Here is a 19,658-nt window from a genome sequence, read left to right on the forward strand (position 1 = left end):
GATACTCTTTTAACAACAAGCATTTCTAATTAAATGTGGCCTCTAGAAATGCTAATGTCATACACATATATCACACACCAATCTTATCAGTTCTTAAAATATTAAAGTCAGAGATAAAGAATGAGAAATGTGGGCTAGAGAGCTAGATAGATGGCTCAGAGGTTAAGAACAATGACTCTTCTTCCAGAGGTCATGAGTTCAATTCCCAGCAACCATATGGTGGCTCACAACCATCTATAATGAAATCTAGCCTGCAGGCGACCAAACTAGGCCTCTGAATGTGGGTGGCAGTTGTGTACCTTGGTCTTTCTGTGGGGTTGCTGGCAGTGTGACCAGGATCTATGCCTGGTGCATGAACTAGTTTTTTAAAGCCAATACCCTTGATGCAACGAGGAAGGGCTTGGTCCTGCTTCAATTTGGTATGCCAAGCTTTGACTCCCAGTGGGAGGCCTTACCCTCTCTGAATAGAGAAGGTAGGGGGAAATGTGGTTGATATATAAAATGAATTGAGAAAAAAAAAAAGACTATGGATTTTGAATTCAGAAAAACCAGTCTGAAGTTCTAGCACTTTACACTACAATTTGGAATAGTATCACCACTGCTTGTTTCAACTGGCTTTTTATAAAGATCATGAGGCAGCTTTGAAAAACTATGTATTATTGGCCAGGCAGTGTGGCGCACACCTTTAATCCCAGCACTCGGGTGGCAGAGGCAGGAGGATCTCTGTGAGTTTAAGGCCAGCCTGGTCTACAGAGTGAGTTCAATACAGCTATTGCTGTCTCAAAAAAAGAACAACAACAACAACAAAAACACAACAACAACACCTGTGTATTATTATGGACTGAACTGTATCTTTTATCATCTACAATTTTATATGATGTGGGCTCAAACCTCTAGTCCTCAATTATATATGAAGATGAGCTGATTAAGCTAAAATGAGCAACCAGAGCTCACAAATATTTCTGTGAAACCTCAGAGAAAACAAAACCCAATAGCGCTTTGGTCTTGAACTGCCTGAATCTAGAATTATGAGAAGATTTCTGTTGTTCAAGATCCCATTCAGTGGGATTCTGTCATTCCAGCTATAGCAAACAAATACAACTTTAAAGTTCTCTATGGATGATATTCAATTTACTCAAAGGGGCAGGTACTACAGAATGTCACCAACCTATAGAGCTACTGGAGGTGACAAAACACTTAAGAGGTGAAGCCTGGGCCTAGAGAGATGGCTCAGGCACTGGCTATCTTCCAAAGGACCTGGGTTCAGTTCCCAGCATCTACATGGCAGTTCACTCTAACCCCAATCCCAGGGGATCTGGCATTCTCACAGGCATACAAGCAGGCAAAACCCCAAAGTACATAAAGCAAGAAAGAAAGGAAGGAAGGAAGGAAGGAAAGAAGGAAAGGGTGAAGCCCAATGGATCAAGGTTAGACCATATCTTGAAGGGCATATTGGAACTCTGGCCACTTTCTTCATTCCCACTGCAAGTTAAACGTGTTTCTTGCACCATGATGTACATACTGCCTTGCTATGACCTCCAAAGCAACAGAGGCGCTGGTCCAGGACCTTCTGAAACAGTGTGAAAATAGGCCTTTCTTTCTCTTAGTTTGTCCAAGTAACAAAAAGTTAACATAACTCTAGCTGAGATAAACAAGAAAGAGTTATAAAAACTTAACAAAAGGGGGCTGGAGAGATGGCTCAGCAGTTAAGAGCACTGGCTGCTCTTCCAGAGGTCCTGAGTTCAATTCCCAGCAACCACATGGTGGCTCACAACCATCTGTAATGAGATCTGGTGCCTCTTCTAGCCTGCAGGAATACATGGAGGCAGAACATTGTATACTTAATAAATAAATAAAATTAAAAAAAAAAACAAAAGAAAGAAAATAAAATTATAGGCCAAAGATTTAAAGAGAACTTAACAAATATGGACGGCAAGTAAACATAAGAAAATATCACCATCAATCACAGACAAATAGAAATTACAAGGGGATCATGAGAGGGAGAGCCTTCTGTGCTATACGGCAAGTTCCAGGATACCATGGACTTAGGTATGTATCAAGAGCCCGTCTCAAACAAAAAAACTAACAAGAATGAGAGTACTGAGAAGAAAATAAGAGTACTAAATACTAACCAAACTGTCAATCAAGTATAACGACAAAATAAAAATGTTTTCAGACATGCAATAAAAGGTTCATTCTGATTAGCTATCCTGGGAAGCTACTGGAAGTGCAAAACCAAAGCAAATGAATAAACCAAGTCTATAGTAGCCACAGGAACCAAGAAATAAAGATTCAACACAAGAAAAGAAGAAAATTTCCATTAAAGAGACCCCTGGGGGGCAGCTGCATAACAGGTACACAGAAAAACACAAGCATTTCTATCTAGGCCAGTGAGGTGGCTCACTAGTAGAAGTGCTTACCACTCTTACCAGAGTTCAACTATTAGAACCATGTGAACAATCAAATATACACCTACCACACACACACACACCTTTAAAACACAAGCATTAGAAAAAAAACAAATTTGAGTAAAGTGAATGTAACAGTATTTATGAGATATGTTTTATTTACTCTGCTATGCTTAACTGATCCCAATAAATTTGATGAGGCAAGAATTTTTGCCATTTTGTTCACTGGTATATCCCAAACATCTAAAATGGGGCTGGAGAGTCATCTCAGCAGTTAAAAAGTGCATACTGCTCTTGCAGAAGTACAAAGTAAAGTTCTCAGCACCCGCACTGGGTGGCTCACAACCACCTATAAATACAGCAGGGGATCTGACGCTCCCTTCTGGCCTCCACAGGCACCAGCACTCACATGCATATACCCACACATGTATTTAAAATATTTTTCAAATCTGGGGCTGGAGAGATGGCTCAGAGGTTAAGAGCATTGCCTGCTCTTCCAAAGGTCCTGAGTTCAATTCCCAGCAACCACATGGTGGCTCGCAACCATCTGTAATGAGGTCTGGTGCCCTCTTCTGGCCTGCAGTCACACACACAGAGTATTATATACATAATAAATAAATAAATATTTAAAAAAATATTTTTCAAATCTAAAGCCATACCTATTATCTAAACACAACAGGTATTTTCTCAATGCTAAGTTTAAGGGAAAAATCAATACATTTAGGTAAATGGCAATAATCATCTATCTTAAAGCTATCATTTAAGTCATATGGAAAAATTTTACCTTTTATAAATTTGCAAATGTCTGTGGGCTATTCCCAACAAAAAGCAATTCTAGCCAGGCATGGTAGTGGTACCTTCTCTACAAAAAAAAAAAAAAAAAAAAAAATTCCACTACAGCACACAATCTTTTGATGCCATAGTTTCTATCTCCTCCTTTCCCATTACTCCAGCTAAAGGTCTGGGGGAATTTTTTTTTTCCAAGACAGGGTTCTATAAACCAAGCTGATCTCAAACTCTCAGAAACCCACCTGCCTCTGCCTTCCAAATCCTGGGATTAATGGTGTGTGCCACCACCATCCGGATGAGGGGAATATTTTAAAATAGAGCACAGTATCTTACCCTTGTGTATTAGTTACTTTTCGAATGCTGTTATAAAACACCATGACCAAGGAAACTTATAAAAGGGAGGGTTTCCTTTGGGGTTTATAGTTCCAGAGAGAGAACAGTTCATCACCAACACGACAGGCAAGCATGACAGCAGGAAGGCCTGGCAATTAGAGCTAGAAGCTGAGGGCTGGGCACTCACATCTCCAATCACAAACAGGAAGCAGACAGAGCAAACACAGGTGAGAGTGAGAGGTTGGTGGAAGTCTTTAAACTTCAAAGTCCAGGGGCTGGAGAGATGGCTCAGCGGTTAAGAGCATTGCCTGCTCTTCCAAAGGTCCTGAGTTCAATTCCCAGCAACCACATGGTGGCTCACAACCATCTGTAATGAGGTCTGGTGCCTTCTACTGGCCTGTAGGCATACACACAGATAGAATATTATATACAAAATAAATAAATAAATAAATATTTTAATCCTCGTTTGTATAGTGGTAAAAAAATAAATAAATAAATATTTTAAATGAAATAAACTTCAAAGTCCACCATAAGTCATACATTTAATCCAGTAAGGACACACCTCCTAAGCCTCCCCAAACAGCACTACCAACCATGGACTAATTCAAATGCCTAACGATATGAGACATCTCATTCGGTTCACCATACCTTGTGATCAAATCCCTCAGAAAACAAAGGCAGGTGTGCCAAAAGTCTGAGGCCATCTTAAGCCACAGTATGATATCAATGAATCAATGAATCAACAAATGAAGATAGATGGATGAATACATACATAAGTAGATAGGGAGACAGACAGACAGAATAGGAATAAAGATAAATACATATTATTTTTTGAGATGAAGTCTAGGTACTTACTTTGTGACTAGGATGGCCTCAAAAGTTATATATAGTATAGGCTGGAATCAAACTCATGGTCCTTTTATCTCAGCCTCCCAGAGATTACAGTTGTATAATCCATGCTCAGCAAAGACTATTTATTTCATTCTATTTAATATTTAATGCTCACTCAGCAGCACATAAACAAATGTATTTCATCACCTGATGCTCTACCTCCTGAAGTAAAGATTCCAACAGCTCTGTTTCTTGAGTAAGAGATGTCTTCTGACCTGTTTAAAAGAGCAAAAAAACAACATTCAGGTTGACTACAGACTTAAGGAGATAGCAACTGAGCAAAACTTCATTACTTACCCCAATAACTTTCCTAGAGCTTAAGAGGCTGAATATAATTGTCTTTTAGTTTTTGAGAAAGGATTTCTCTGTGGAGCCCCAGCTGTCCTGGAACTCAAATCTGTAGACCAGGCTGGCCTTGAACTCACAGAGATCCACCAGCCTCTGTCTCCCAAGTGCTAGGATTAAAGGTGTGCACCACCACCACCCCGCAAAATGTATTATTTTTAAAGGGTAGCTGTGAAAAAGAACATTAAAGGTAACCCTATTTTTAGGCAAAATTCAATTTAGGACTACAAAATTTATCTTAAAAGTTTACAGGGGTGGGGCTAAAGTTTGGCAGAGCGCTTGCCTGGCATACACAAAGCTTTAGGTTAATGCTCATCTGGGTGTAAACCTGGTATGGGGAAATTTTTAATTTCAGAAGCACTCAGGAGATGGAGACAAAAGGATCAAGAATTCAAGGTCATCAGCAGGTAGTACACACCTTTGATCCCAGAACTCAGGAGGCAGAGGCAGGTTTGAGGCCAGCTTGATCTACAGATTAAGTTCCAAGATAGCCAAGGATACACACACACACACAAAACTGTCTCAAAAAAAAAAAGAAAAAGAATGCAAGGTCACACTTGGTTATATAGCCACTTTGAGGCCAACCTGAGCTATGTGAGACACTGGCTAAAATTAAATAGTAAGAAAGAAGAAATGTACAGTGACAGTCTTAGGCTGAATCTGTAGTATCCCAAAATAAATAAATATAAACATAACTCTGAGACTGTGCTTTTAATAGAACATCCATTTTTTTTCTAGACTAGACGCTCCTTTGGGCAGACACAATAACAACTTCAATCAGTTAGTCTCAAATTTCTTCCCAAAATTTAACTTTAACTTAAAAGAGGGATATAGTTAGTAAACATGTAAGATGCTTACCATTAAATTATAACAAAAGTCTGTCTTTTAAGAAAAAAGGGTAGTTGGGCAGTGGCGGCACACACTTTTGATCCCAGCACGCAGGAGGCAGAGGTAGGCGGATCTCTGTGAATATGAAATCAGCCTGGTCTACAGAGGAAGTCCTGGGACAACCAGGGATACACAGAGAAACCCTGACTTGGGGGGAAAAAAAGGCAAAGTCATCCCATCCCATAAACCTAGAGAAAGAAAAACCACAAAGTAGAATAACTTTTCATGATAAAAAAAAAGTAATTCAAGCTGGGCAATGTTGATGCACGCCTCTAATCCCAGCACTTGGAGGCAGAAGCAGGAGGATCTCTAAGTTTGAGGCCAGCCTGGTCTACTGAGCAACTATTCAGGACAGTCAGGGCTACATAGAGAAACCCTGTCTCGAAAAAAAACAAAACAAAATAAAACAAAAAATAATTTTAAAAACCACACAAAGGCAAAGCCAATTATTTAACTGGAAAAGAACCCTAATTCAAGAATTTGTTCAATTATGACATCAAGAGACCTTGGAGCTGGCTCAATGAGGAAAGTACTAGCTCCAGGAGCATTAGGACCTGGCAAAGACAGCAGTATGTGCCTGTAACTCCAGGACTGGAGGGTGAAGGGAACAAGGAGATCCCTGGGAACTAAGTGATCAGTCAGGACACCCAAAACAGCATCCCAGGCTCACTGATGGATATAAATACAGTCCCAAAACAGTAAGGTGGAGAAACTGGAGAAAGAGCTCAATGGTTAAGAGTATGTGCTGCTCTTGGAGAGGACCAAGGTTGGTTCCTAACACCCTTGTCAGGGCAGTTCATAACTAGCAACTCCAGCTCCGGGTGGGGGTAATCAAATGCCCTCTTCTGGATTCTTTGGGCACCGGCATTAACATGTACAAATATCCACACAAAATTAAAAATAAATAAATCTTCTTTAAAAAGTTAAAAATAGTAAAAAGGGGTTGGGAAGGATACCCCAAACTTTAACCTTTATCCACTACATGTGCACACACAAAGTTCTGTGTTTACACACACATGCATATACCACAAATACACACATATATTTCTTAACTAAATTTTAAAAACCTAAACTGCTGATATACTTGATTTTTAGTTGATTAAAGTGGAAAACTTATAAACAAAAGGCAATGCTACATGCAAGCATGCATTTGGTAATTATTCAAAATCATATTAAAAGTCAAAAATACTTTAAGTGGCTTATTTGCCTTAATATTATTATTATTTTTTAACCAAACAGGCATAGTGGTGCTTTTAATCCTAGCACTCAGGAGACAGGGAGAAGTGGATCTCATCTCTGAGTTTGAAGCCAGCCTGATCTTCATAGTGAATTCCAGAACAGCCAGAAACTAGTAAGACCTTGTCTCCAAGAAAAAACAGAGGTAAATTTTAAATTTTTTTGATTGTGGGAGGTAAGGGCCATTCATGCCACAGCATGTGTATAGCAGTCAGAGGCAACTTTGGGAGTCAGTTCTCTCCTTCCACCAAGTAGGCTGTGCAAACTGAACTGAGATCATCAGGACTGACAGTCGGGGCCTTTACTGACTGAGCCATCTTGTTAAACAAGAGGAGTCTTTTCTTTTGGGGGAGGGTATGGTGACAAAACAGGTTTTTCTCTGTGTAGTTCTACCTGTTCTGGGACTCACCGAGATCTTCCTGCCTCTGCCTCCTAAGTGCTGGGATCAAAGGTACGTGACACCACTGCCTGGCAGGAATCTTTTTTTAATTGTGGGGGGTGGGAGTGGGTGGGGTGTGGAGGGTTGTGTGCGTGTGTAATGTGTGGGTGTTTGTTGAGGATTACTATGTATGTAGAGTTGGTTCTGCCCTTCTACTTCTTTTTGCTTTTGCTTTTTCGAGATAGGGTTTCTCTGTGTAACTTTAGAGCCTATTCTGGAACTTGCTTTGTAGACCAGGCTGGCCTCAAACTCAGAAATCTGCCTGCCTCTGCCTCCCAAGTGCTGCACCAACACCACCCAGCAGTATTTCACTTTTAATGAAGACAGAATAAAACAAAAGAGACACTGATAGTGAATTTTTTTTTCTTAGTTATAGAAGAAAAAAAAAGCTACCTATTCACTGAGGTTCACAGACTAGGATTTTCATACAGTGGCTGTGAAAAAGTTTTTGATAATTTCTCAATAAAAGTCAGATTTGTAGTCCAGATTATACAGCATGGAGTTGCCTATAATCTTAAAATTCCTTTTAGTCCTAACAACTCATCAATTCACTCCTTAAAGACTGAGCACAAACAAGGTCAGGGTACCATGGTCTCCAGCAGACTAAAACACACTCACCCATGAGTGTTATGAGCTTATTCTTCAGCTGCGTATCTAATCGTGCAATCATCATCTCCACTGCATTCCTAATCTCCCGAACGCGCTCGTCCTTTGCATTTCTTACAGCTTCTACGTTTCTTTCCTGGAAGACAAACAAGAACATAATGCAAACACTGTGATTACTCTTAAAATCCATTAATTACTTTTTAAAAATTCATAACCAAAATTTTAATTGTACTGCACAGGTAAAACTGCTTATATAAAAAAATCCGTAAATTTGGGGTCAGAAAGTTGACCTGGGAGGTGAAGATGACTGTCACCCACCCTGACAACCTGAACACAATCCCTAGAATCTATGTAGTAGAGAAAAAAACCAATTCCTTCAAGATGTCCTCTGACTTCCGAACACAGGTCATAGTAGGCGTACGTACGTTACGTACGTACACACACACACAAAATGAGCCATGGCGGCTCATAATCAACTGTAACTCTACTTCCAAAAAATCCAAAGCCTACTTCTGAACTCCAAGGGCACCAGGCATGCACATGGTACACATACATACACAAAGGCAAAACATTCATACACATAAAACAAAAAAATAAATTTATTCTTTTAAATAAATGTTTTAAAATATTTCACTCACTGGAAGCAGAATCCTCCCAAAAGCTGGGGATTTAAATACTGAATGATTACGAAGTCAATTCTGGGGCTGGACAGATGGCTCAGTTAATGAAGTGCTTGCTATATGAGTATGTAAACCTAAGTTTGACCACCAGCATCCACATTCAAAAGTCAGCACTGTAGAGGCAAAGAAGGGGAGGGGGGTCTCTAAAGTTTGCTGGCCCATCAGCTTCACCTAATTGTTGACCACAGATTCACACCAAGAGACCCTGTCTCAAAATACTAAGTAGATGTCTCCTGAGGAATGACACCTGAGGATGACTTCAGGCCATCGCATGCACCACTACCCCAACAAACACACAGGGTCGATAATAGCACTACTTCGACGTCAATTTACCCTCTAACAAGTAGATTTTTCTAATTTGCTACTGATTTTCTATCTATAAAGAACAATTCCTGTGTTAGAGAATTGGCTCAGAACCTTAAGGGAGTTGCTATGCAATCCTGACAACCTAAGTTCACTCCCCAGAATCCACAAAATTGTCCTCTGACTTCCATATGTGCACCATAGCAAAAGTACACCCACACAGTTACACGTACACACAATAATAAGAATACATTCGATCTTGAAAGAAAGAAATAAAAGGCAATTCTATGGCTCCAACTGATCCCTATATGCCAGAGCGATGGGTATAAATTCTACTGTTTGAAGCTGACTGAGATTTGAGGTTTATTGTCCCATCAAATCTTTGAACTTTGAAAATCTTGACATATAAGTTATATGACTCTCATATAACATATAAGCAATATGACTTTCAACATATAAATTATATAATATATATTATAGAATCAAAAAAGGTTATTATTCTCATGTAAAAGTAATCTTACCACTTCTTGAACTAAGCTGATCAGTTCCATGAGACGTCGACGAAGTTTGGCTACCTCTTCATTCACCTTAGTGACATGCTGTTCATAAATTTCTGCCAAAGGTTTAAACGTGTGTCCACCATGCTACAGAAGTCAATATGAGCAGTGTGAGGAGGTTTCATGCACTCCAGCTACATTTACATTTCTCTTTAGCATGCTACGGACAACAATCAAACTGGTAAATATTTTCAAATGAATTTCATCTTTTTATATCACCATTATTTTCTTAACATAAGCCAGTGCTCCCAAAAAAATTACCTAGAAAAATGTAGTAAATCCATCAAAAATCTAAATACTAGACATTAAAAAAATAATGGAATCAGTCATGGCAAAACATACCTTTAATCCCACCACGTGGGAGACAAAGACAGATGAATCTCTTGAGTTCAAGGCTAGCCTGGTCTACAAAGAGTTCTAGGACAGCCCACCACAGAAAACCCTGTCAGGGGTATTTTGTTTAGCAAAAGCATCCCACCATGGTCTCCAAGAAAAAATTGTGAATTTTTTTTGTTTTGTTTTGGATTTATTTTATATGTATGAAGGTTTTACCTGAATGTCTATGTATGTACACTACATGTACGCCTGGTACCCCACAGAGATCAGAAGATGCCCTGGAACTGGAGTTATAGATGGTTATTTAGATGGAGTTATGGATGCTTATAAGCCATCATGTAGGACTGGGAATTGAAACCAGTCCTCTGCAAGAGCAACAAGTGTTCTAAACTGATGAACCACGGATTTTTTTTTCCTCTCAAGACAGAGTTTCTTTGTTATCGAAAGACAGCAGAACACAGTTCTGCTGACTTCCTCCCAGGGTTCGGTTAGGTTGCCTCGGAGTAATGAAAGGGATCTTAGGATAGCTCTAACTTGAGGGAAGACTCACATGTTTGCAGCTCCAGTCATGTCTCTCTATAGTTCTGCTTTAATTTCTTAGTTCCAATTCTCTATCTTAACTCCTATTCCAACTCTAATTCTCGCACATGTGCGCATACCCATTCATTAACAACTTGTTAAGAATGAAAAAAAACTACAAGAAAAATTCTCAGGGACACAGGTATTCTTTGAAGATATGTAGCAAAACTTAATCAGCTGGTTTGTAGCTAACCACAGCTTCAGCCGTGAGGAACTCTCAGCCACCTCTTAAAGGGCCTCTACAAAGGCTAAAAAGGGAAGGAACTAAACCAATTAAGAGACCTAAGGAAGAGGCAAAGAATATGTGTACTATTTTATATTTTTTAAGTGTGATTAATAAATAATATCTGGACTTGATTAATCATTTAGGTGCTATTGATTTCTTGAGGGACTATGATATAACAAGGACACGTACCTGCAATACCGCCCTAATTCACTATAAATCTCTGAAGGTCTTATATCTAGCAAGGCCAGAAACCTGAATTACCCTGTGAAAATTCCTCCTGTGATCTCTCCACAAGGACTTCTGCCTGGCCAATTCGTCCTGTCATGGAATTAATTATAGAGAACAGGTTTCTAAGGTTTTTTTTACTGCAGTGTGGGACAAAAGGTTTGACTGTCTTATTTTATTTGCATTAACTATAGTTTTGGGGGGAAAATTATCCTACTAACAAAACACAGGAATATTGTGCAAGACGTGTGCAGAATACACTGCAGGGAAGCATGTTACCAAACAAAAGAATCTACAGTTAGAGACAGCCAGCTATTCAAAAGGCAGTATTTTTCATGGGCCATGCCTACGTGAATTCAACGTCCATCAGATGTGTAAATCTTTGTTGGGTTGGCTTTCTAAATGACAACTGATCTGCTGAGTAACCTTGCAGATCCCACGACTCTGTGTAGCCCTGGCTGTCCTGGAACTCTCTCTGTAGACCAGGCTGGCCTTGAATTCAGAGATGCACCTATCTTTGCCTCCTGAGTTCTGGGATTAAAGGCATTTGCCACCATTCCCAGCTGATGTGGATTTTTTTTTTAAAGATTTATTTATTTATTACATATTTATCCTGAGTGCCAGAAGAGGACACAAGATCTCACTGTAGATGGCTGTGAGCCAACATGTAGTTTCTGGGGAACTGAACTCAGGACCCCTGGAAGAGCAGCCAGTGTTCTTAACCTCTGAGCATCTCTCCAGCCCCTGATATGGATATTTTTAAATGTTGATTCTGAGGATGTCTCTTGAGCCTCTTATAAAACTAGCTTAGACAACAAATTGTGGTACTTAAATTTTTTCCAGTCAGTACATAAGAATTCAAACTCAAACAAAGCTCTCTGACTGAGCACTACTCAACCAGCTCAGCCTGCCATAGTCTCTGTAAAACACACAGCCTAATAGCCACAGAATGATCAAGTCTCATAATTAACATGAGTTAGGCAATAACTGATGTAGATAAACTAAGAATCTATTGTTTTAGTCTAGGGTTAGAGGCAAGTGATAGAACATTTTTTTCTAGCACATGGGGGGTTCTGAATCTCCAACATAGACAAAACAAAAACTCTTACTGTATTCAGTCTCAACCTATTTATGCTGTTGTACTAAATACAAATGACTTAATTGACTATTAAGTAATGGAACACAGATATTAAGCAAAAGCTGCTTCTAGAAAGGCTACTATGAATACTTCAGACTTGATCAAGGTAGCTTGGCTTAAAAATCTTTTAGCCAAAATAACAACATCTTGAATTTGGCAGGCAAATGGATGGAGCTAGAAAACATCATATGGAGTGAGGTAACCCAGACACAGAAAGACAATTATCACATGTACACATTCATAAGTGGTTTTTAGACAAAAAGCAAAAGAATCAGCCCACAAATCACAATCCCAGAGAACCTAGACAACAATGAGGACCCTAAGAGAGACTTACATGGATCTAATCTACATGGGAAGTAAAAAAAAGACAAGATCTCCTTAGTAAATTGGGAGCATGGGGACCTTGGGAGAGGGTTGAAGGGGAGGGGAGAGGCAGGGAAGGGAGCAGAGAAAAATGTAGAGCTCAATAAAAATAAAAAATAAATAATATTTTAGCCAGACACCATATAACTATATCTCAGGACTAGGGACGCTGAAGCAGAAAACCTTGAAGTTTAAGGCTAGTCTATCTTACATAGTGAGATCCAGTCTCAAAAAAAAAAAGGGGGGGGGCTGGAGAGATGGCTCAGAGGTTAAGAGCATTGCCTGCTCTTCCAAAGGTCCTGAGTTCAATTCCCAGCAACCACATGGTGGCTCACAACCATCTGTAATGGGGTCTGGTGCCCTCTTCTGGCCATCAGGCATACACACAGACAGAATATTGTATACATAATAAATAAATAAATAAATATTTAAAAAAAAATCAAACATCTTTTAGGCCAAGGAGAAGACTGCATGCTGGTAGTCCCACCTCTGGATGGTGGGAGGAGGCAACAACCCTGGAACAGTGAGGGCCTCTGAACAAGATTAGAAAAAGAAACTAAAAAATAAAAATGTTAGATAATATAGCTATTTGCACTCACTTACTTCAGAAGCATCTAAAGTATAAAGATCAACTGACCATTACCCAAATCAACGACACTGGTCCTGGCCTGAGGATCTAACTTACTGACATGGCACTGACCCAGCAAGCATAAGGTCTGGGTTCAATCGCCAACATCACAGAAAAAGGAAAGAGGAAAGAGGGAAGGAGAAAAATAAAAGTTAAATGTGAACATATATTTTATAGACATTAAGCTATGAAAGCAGTATCCATCCTATATCTACACTCCTGACCAAAAAGCGTCTTCAGGAACAGCAGAAGGTACAATACCTCTAAAATGCATAAGACAGGAACATTTTTCACCCAACAAAGTAAAATGATGCTTTATTCCATCTAATCAACTAGTTATACCAATGCCTTCTAGTATCTAAACCAAAGGGTATATGCTGAATTTGTTCTGCTCACCATTCCTCCCCAAAGTGCACACTGATGGCAGATACACTTCTTACAAGTCCAGCAAAATACACTGAGTTTTTCATGGTGATTTTCACATCTATACAATATAAAAAGAAAAGTTAAAACTGAAATATAATTTTCAAGAAACTTCTAAGCTAAAGCAAACAGATCTCTCAATTTGAAATGATAAAGCATCATAAGAAAGGTAAAATGCATTCAACAGCTTCTAATAATTAGGTTAAATTACACATGGACAAAACTGTTTAAGTACTTTTTTCATTAATCTAAACCTTAAACAAGCAAATTGCAGATTTATTTCTAAATAAAATACATACACCACTTCCTTTTATCACTATATACAAAAAATGCTATTCCACTACTGCTTAATAAAGACTTAATCTTTTGACAAAAGCAAATGCATATATATGTACAAGTACTTTTCAAACACCTTGTTATGGGATAATGTTCCTGTACACTGTAAAGATTTGTCACTAGTATTGGTTTAATAAAATGCAGATTGGCCAGTAGCAGGCAGGAAGTATAGGCATGGCAACCAGACTAAGAGAATTCGGGAAGAGGAAAGGCCGAGTCACAGTCACCAGCCAGACTCATAGGAAGCAAGACAAGAATGCCTCACTGATAAAAGGTACCAAGCCATGTGGCTAAACATAGACAAGAATTATGGGTTAATTTAAGTTGTAAGAGCTAGTTAGTTAATAATAAGCCTAAAAGCTAACAGGCCAGTTTATAATTAATATAAGCATCTCTATGTTTCTTTGGGACTGAACTGCTGTGGGACCAGGTGAGACGGAAACTTCTGTCTACAACAAGACATACGACTACACAATGTCAATACAAGGTCATCATGAGAAATGAATTTGAAACTTTCCCTTAATACAGATGTTCACATACAAAACAACGAAGTTCAATTCTGTGACAGACATAACTGTGCTCTCCCCAAAATTCTTACGATGAGGTCTTAACCTTCAAAGTGACTCAGTAAGAAGGCAGCTATGTACAAGTCAAGGACAGAAGCTTCACCAGAAACCAGCCTTTCATCAAGCACCTTGATCTTGGATTTCCTGCCTCTAAAACTACCCAGTCACCAACCATATTAATATAGATACTTACTTTACATGATATATAAAATAACCCAAGATCTGTAATACACATGGGAAGCTAAGGCTTAAAATTAAAACAAAGCAAAACAAAAGATTGTCAGATTAGGAAACTGTAGGACATTTATTCCTTTTATGAGAGGCACTAATGAAAAAAGTAAAAGCCCAACAAAAAAAGACTTTTCCAAACAGCGATATCTCATCAACCTACAGGGAAAAATATTCAAGAGGTCACTGATGAGATGTGTTATTATACTTAAATTACTCTTTTTGGTATGACCACCATAATGCTAAAATAAACACCCTTAAGAGTTCAATTTAGCAAGCCAGGCATGGTGGTGCATGCCTCTAATCCCAGCACTCAGGAGGTAGAGGCAGGCAGAGCTCTGTGAGGTCCCAGACAGCCACACAGAGAAACTCTATCTCAAAAAACAAAAATAGAAAAAAAAAGTGTAGTTTATCTAGAACAGTAGTAGAATACTCAGTTTTATATAATTATGGACTTGCTCAGCATCAACTGAGCAAAGTGGCACAAACCTGTAATTTCTATACCGGAGAGTACAGTATAGAGAGACTGAAGCAGAAAAAGGCTAAACTACAAAGTGATTTCAAGGGCTGGAGAGATGGCTCAGAGGTTAAGAGCATTGCCTGCTCTTCCAAGGGTTCTGAGTTCAATTCCCAGCAACCACATGGTGGCTCACAACCATCTGTAATGGGGTCTGGTGCCCTCTTCTGGACTGCAGGCATACACACAGACAGAATGTTGTATACATAATAAATAAATAAATATTTAAAAAAAAAAAAACAAAGTGATTTCAAGGTCAATCTGGGATACAAAGCAAAAGCTGGCACATGCACGCACACATGCACAAAACCAAGAACAATCCAGTTTAGTCACCTCCCATTTCTGCGGTTACTTCCTTTGCTTCTTCTTTAAAAATAAAAAAAAGATTATTTTTTATTACTTTAAATTATGTGCACATGTATCTGTTTGTGGGTATGTTAAGTGCAGGTGCCCATGGAAGAGAGGCATTGGATTCCCCTAGAACTGGTGTTACAGGGAGTTATGAGCCACATAACATGAGTGATGGGAATCCAACTTAGGTCCTCTGCAAGTTCAGTATACACACTCTTCCCGACTGACTCAATTCTCTAGCCCCCATGCTTTTATTTCTATATAATAGTAATAATAACAATGCTAAATTTAATATACTATGTATAGTTATCTTTTAAAATTTAACATTCCTGAAATCTCTAACTTTCTACTTTTGATCTGTTTCTGATAACCCTAATACAGATATGACTGATATCTGTAACATGCAATATAATGCCTCATTCTTTTTTTATCCAAAATTTGCGTCCACTATACTTCCTTTTTTAAAAACATCTATTTATTTATTATGTATACAGTTTCTGCCTACATGAATGCCTGCAGGTCAGAAGAGGGCAACAGATCTCATTACAGATGGTTGTGTACCACCATGTGGTTGCTGGGAATTGAACTCAGGACCAGTGCCCTTAACCACTGAGTCGTCTCTCCAGCCCCCCACTGTACTTTCTAAAAAGACCATACCATTGTATTATTGCTGTGTTCCCGTTAATCAGTTAAACAGAAATCATCTATATGTGCCTTTGTATCAACTAACATAATACAGTACTTTGTGCTCCTCTATGAGTGAGTGGTCATGAAATAAATATAGAAGCAATATATAAAGAAAAACTTTAGATAAAACAAATGAAAGAATTTAAAAGGTTAACATTAACTTTCTCAGTTATAGATAAAAGAAAATTATCAATACAGTATCATTAGACCTTCAAGTCAGGGAGCACTTTTACATGCATGTGACCCTAGATTTAATTCCCAGTACAAACACAAGGTACACACACAAGTCAATCATTTAAACATATGCATACAGATACATAAAGTGTCAATAAAACTGCTGTATACAGATAATTATCTTGTACACTGTAAAGATTGATCGCTCGTGTTAGTTTAATAATACACTGACTGGCTAGTAGCCAGGCAGGAAGTATGGAAAGGATGACAAGACTAACAGAATTCTGGGAAGAGGAAAAGCACAGATGCAGTCACCAACCAGATGCAGAGGAAGCAAGATGAGAATGCCTTACTGAGAAAAGTACCAATCCATGTGGTTATACATAGATAAGAATTATGGGTTAAGTTGTAAGAGCTAGTTAATAATAAGCCTGGGCTAATAGGTCAAACAGTTTATAATTAATTTAAGCCTCTGTGTGTTTCTTTGAAAATGAATGGCTGCGGGCGGGGGTGAGACAGAAACTTCTGTCTAGAAAACAGCACGTGGCCTAACATATTAACTACTGAACAAAAGACCAATCACGTACTTATCCTTCTCGTTTTCTTCATGCTTGGTAAGACTGCACAGTTGAAGAGTATCAAGCTGCTGTGTCACTTCTTCTGCCCAGCGACAATTCACTAGTTCCCGTAGCTGAAGTGGAGCACTGAAAAGAAAAATCCATACACATGTATGTTCTAGCTCAGACATGCAAGATTTTTCTAAAATAAGTATTCCTCAAAAGAGACCACAATATTATTAAAACAGTAAGAAAAGCAAAGTATGGAAAAGCACATCTGTAATCTTAACACTAAGGATATAGAACTGAAGAGTTTAAGGCCCATTTGGGTGAAATAACAAGTTATTATTTAATATAAATACAATAAATAGTAATATAAATATATTTATATAATGTATGTATTACATTATATAATAATACATATAAAAAATGTGGAAGAAAAATGTGTAACTTAGGCTACACAGGGAGGTTCTGTATCAAAAAAGCAAAGAGGCAATGAAAAGTATGCTTTGTAATTCATTTTTCTCATATTCATACATCACACACACAAGATGCACCAACCAAACAATAACAATGATAATTTAAATTATAACTTTTTAATTACTTAGGCTAAATTGGACTGTACAAAATGATAGCCATGGGCCTGGAATACAGGTCAGGAGCAGCAGATAAATGTTATTAGTATGAGTTACTTCCTGAATTCAAGCCATTGATCACCAAAACAACAAGAAATTAGTGGCAACAACTGGTCAAATGTGGATATTTCATTTAAAACAACAACAACAAAAAAGAGGTGGGCCAGTTACTGGTGGTATACACCTTTAATCCCAGCACTTAAGAGAGCAGAGGCAAGCAGATCTCTAAATTTGAAGCCAGCCCTGTCTACAGAGCGAGTTCCAGAACAGCCAGGGCTGTTATACAAGAAACCTTCTCTCAAACACCAAACCAAAATATAAACAAAAAAATGCCTAATATGACAACACTCAGGAATCTGAGGCAAGAGGAAGAGTTCAAAGCTAACCTGGGCTACATAGCAAGATTGTCTCAATAAAAAAATAAAATGTCCCGAATCCCATTAGACACAACTGAAGCCCTCCATCGGCACATGTAGCTGGCGGTCACACTGGAATGTATATATAGAGTACAATCACTACAGCAAATTCTAGACTAATATGGCACTGTTGCCTAAATACTTAGAAACAGAAATGCGCTAAATGTCTCTCAATATGAAGAGTTATCAAACACATTTAAATGACTTACACACACACCATCAGCGACATATTCCCACTGATTTTAGGAGGGGGAAAACTCGATTATAAACCTAGGTATGAGCTGGGCGGTGGTGGCGCACACCTTTAATACCAGCACTTGGGAGGCAGAGGCAGGCGGATCTCTGTGAGTTCGAGACCAGCCTGGTCTACAAGGGCTAGTTCCAGGACAGGCTCCAAAACCACAGAGAAATCCTGTCTCGAAAAACCAAAAAAAAAAGAAAACATCATATTGAATGAGGTATTTCAGACCCAGAAAGACAAATATCATATGTACTCACTCATAAGTGGTTTTTAGACATAAAGCAAAGAAAAACAGCCTACAAATCACAATCCCGAGAACCTAAACAAGGACCCTAAGAGAGACATACATGGATCTAATCTACATGGGAAGTAGAAAAAGATAAGATCTCCTGAGTAAATTGGGAGCATGGGGACCATGAGAGAAAGTTGAAGGGGAGGTGAGAGGCAGGGAGGGAGCAGAGAAAATGTAGAGCTCAATAAAAATCAGTAAAAATAAATAAATAAATAAAGCTACGTATGGAGCACACTCCTGTAAATCCTATCACTACAGAACATGGTTGCCAAGAGGTCAAGTTTACCCTTACAGGTGGAGGTCAGCCTGGGGTGCCCATCCCAAAGAGTAAACAAATGACAAGCAAGAGAATCACAAACAGTAAGTACTATATTTGTCTGGTTTAAGAAAAGGTATATAATTGCCCGGTGATGGTGGTTCACTCCTTTATTCCCTGCAGTCAGGATGCAGAGACAGGTGGATCTCTGAGTTCGAGGACAGCCAGAGTGACACAAAGAGACCCTGTCTCAAAACTACAAAAAAAAAAAAAAAAGACAGAAAAAAGAAAAGCTATGTAAGAATCTACACCACCATCGGCATATAAACTTAGCATGCCTGTCCATTTCTTCTCAAAGCGCTTTTTTCCAATTGATAAGGTCTCAAGCTGACCCCAAATGCATTTCAAAACTCCTGCCTCCAGAGTTCTAGGATCACAGGTTGAGCTACCAAGCTCGGCTTACATTTTTTGTTTAAATTAAAAAGTTAAGAAGGTCAGGTGGTGGTGGCGCACGCCTTTAATCCCAGCACTTGAGAGGTAGAGGCAGGAGGTTCTCTGTGAGTTCAAGGCCAGCCTGGTCAACAAAGTGAGTTCCAGAGAGTTATACAGAGAATTCCTGTCTGGAAAGAAAAAAATAATGTTAAGCTACACAATCACTATGTAAGAAAAAACATGGCACAACACATAAAATGTAGTCAGGATACAATTCCTGCACTTCTGCTTCTAAATCTACTCATCGTCTTCTATTCAACTTTATCCCCCAGGAAAAGAAATGTGGGAAACTGCAGGGATGGAGGGAGAGGAAAGGAAAGTTTGCCTTTATGCATCCCAGGGCATCCTTTTTTACCGTTTTCCATATATGCAAACAGCAAAACACTCACCGACAATGAGGACACTGAGCTCTCTGCTCTGTCAGCCAGCGCTGAGGAGGCAAAATAATTAAAGTTTGATTATAAAAACATCATTACTTTATATATCTAATCATTATAAACTACATTTAATGAGTTTA

The 19,658-nt window shown here is 38.7% G+C and overlaps 1 protein-coding gene across 5 annotated transcripts in view; it reads right to left on the bottom strand.

Annotated features, from left to right (window-relative positions):
* Trim37 (tripartite motif containing 37) overlaps positions 1-19,658 on the bottom strand; it is a 121,040-nt gene that overhangs the window by 95,814 nt on the left and 5,568 nt on the right. For 4 of the 5 annotated variants that reach the window (XM_041664499.1, XM_041664502.1, XM_041664501.1 and 1 more), the window contains exons 3-8: positions 19,531-19,571; positions 16,840-16,956; positions 13,367-13,454; positions 9,440-9,562; positions 7,948-8,071; positions 4,569-4,636 (exon numbers count right to left, since the gene is read on the bottom strand). In XM_041664499.1, coding sequence (XP_041520433.1) covers positions 4,569-4,636; positions 7,948-8,071; positions 9,440-9,562; positions 13,367-13,454; positions 16,840-16,956; positions 19,531-19,571 — 561 coding nt within the window. The remainder of the gene's footprint in view (positions 1-4,568; positions 4,637-7,947; positions 8,072-9,439; positions 9,563-13,366; positions 13,455-16,839; positions 16,957-19,530; positions 19,572-19,658) is intronic. The other variant, XM_041664500.1, reaches the window with a different exon arrangement.

Source organism: Microtus oregoni, unplaced genomic scaffold (assembly GCF_018167655.1).
Source record: "Microtus oregoni isolate MIOR12 unplaced genomic scaffold, Mior012 000015F_ref0000493, whole genome shotgun sequence".
Taxonomy (NCBI): domain Eukaryota; kingdom Metazoa; phylum Chordata; class Mammalia; order Rodentia; family Cricetidae; genus Microtus; species Microtus oregoni.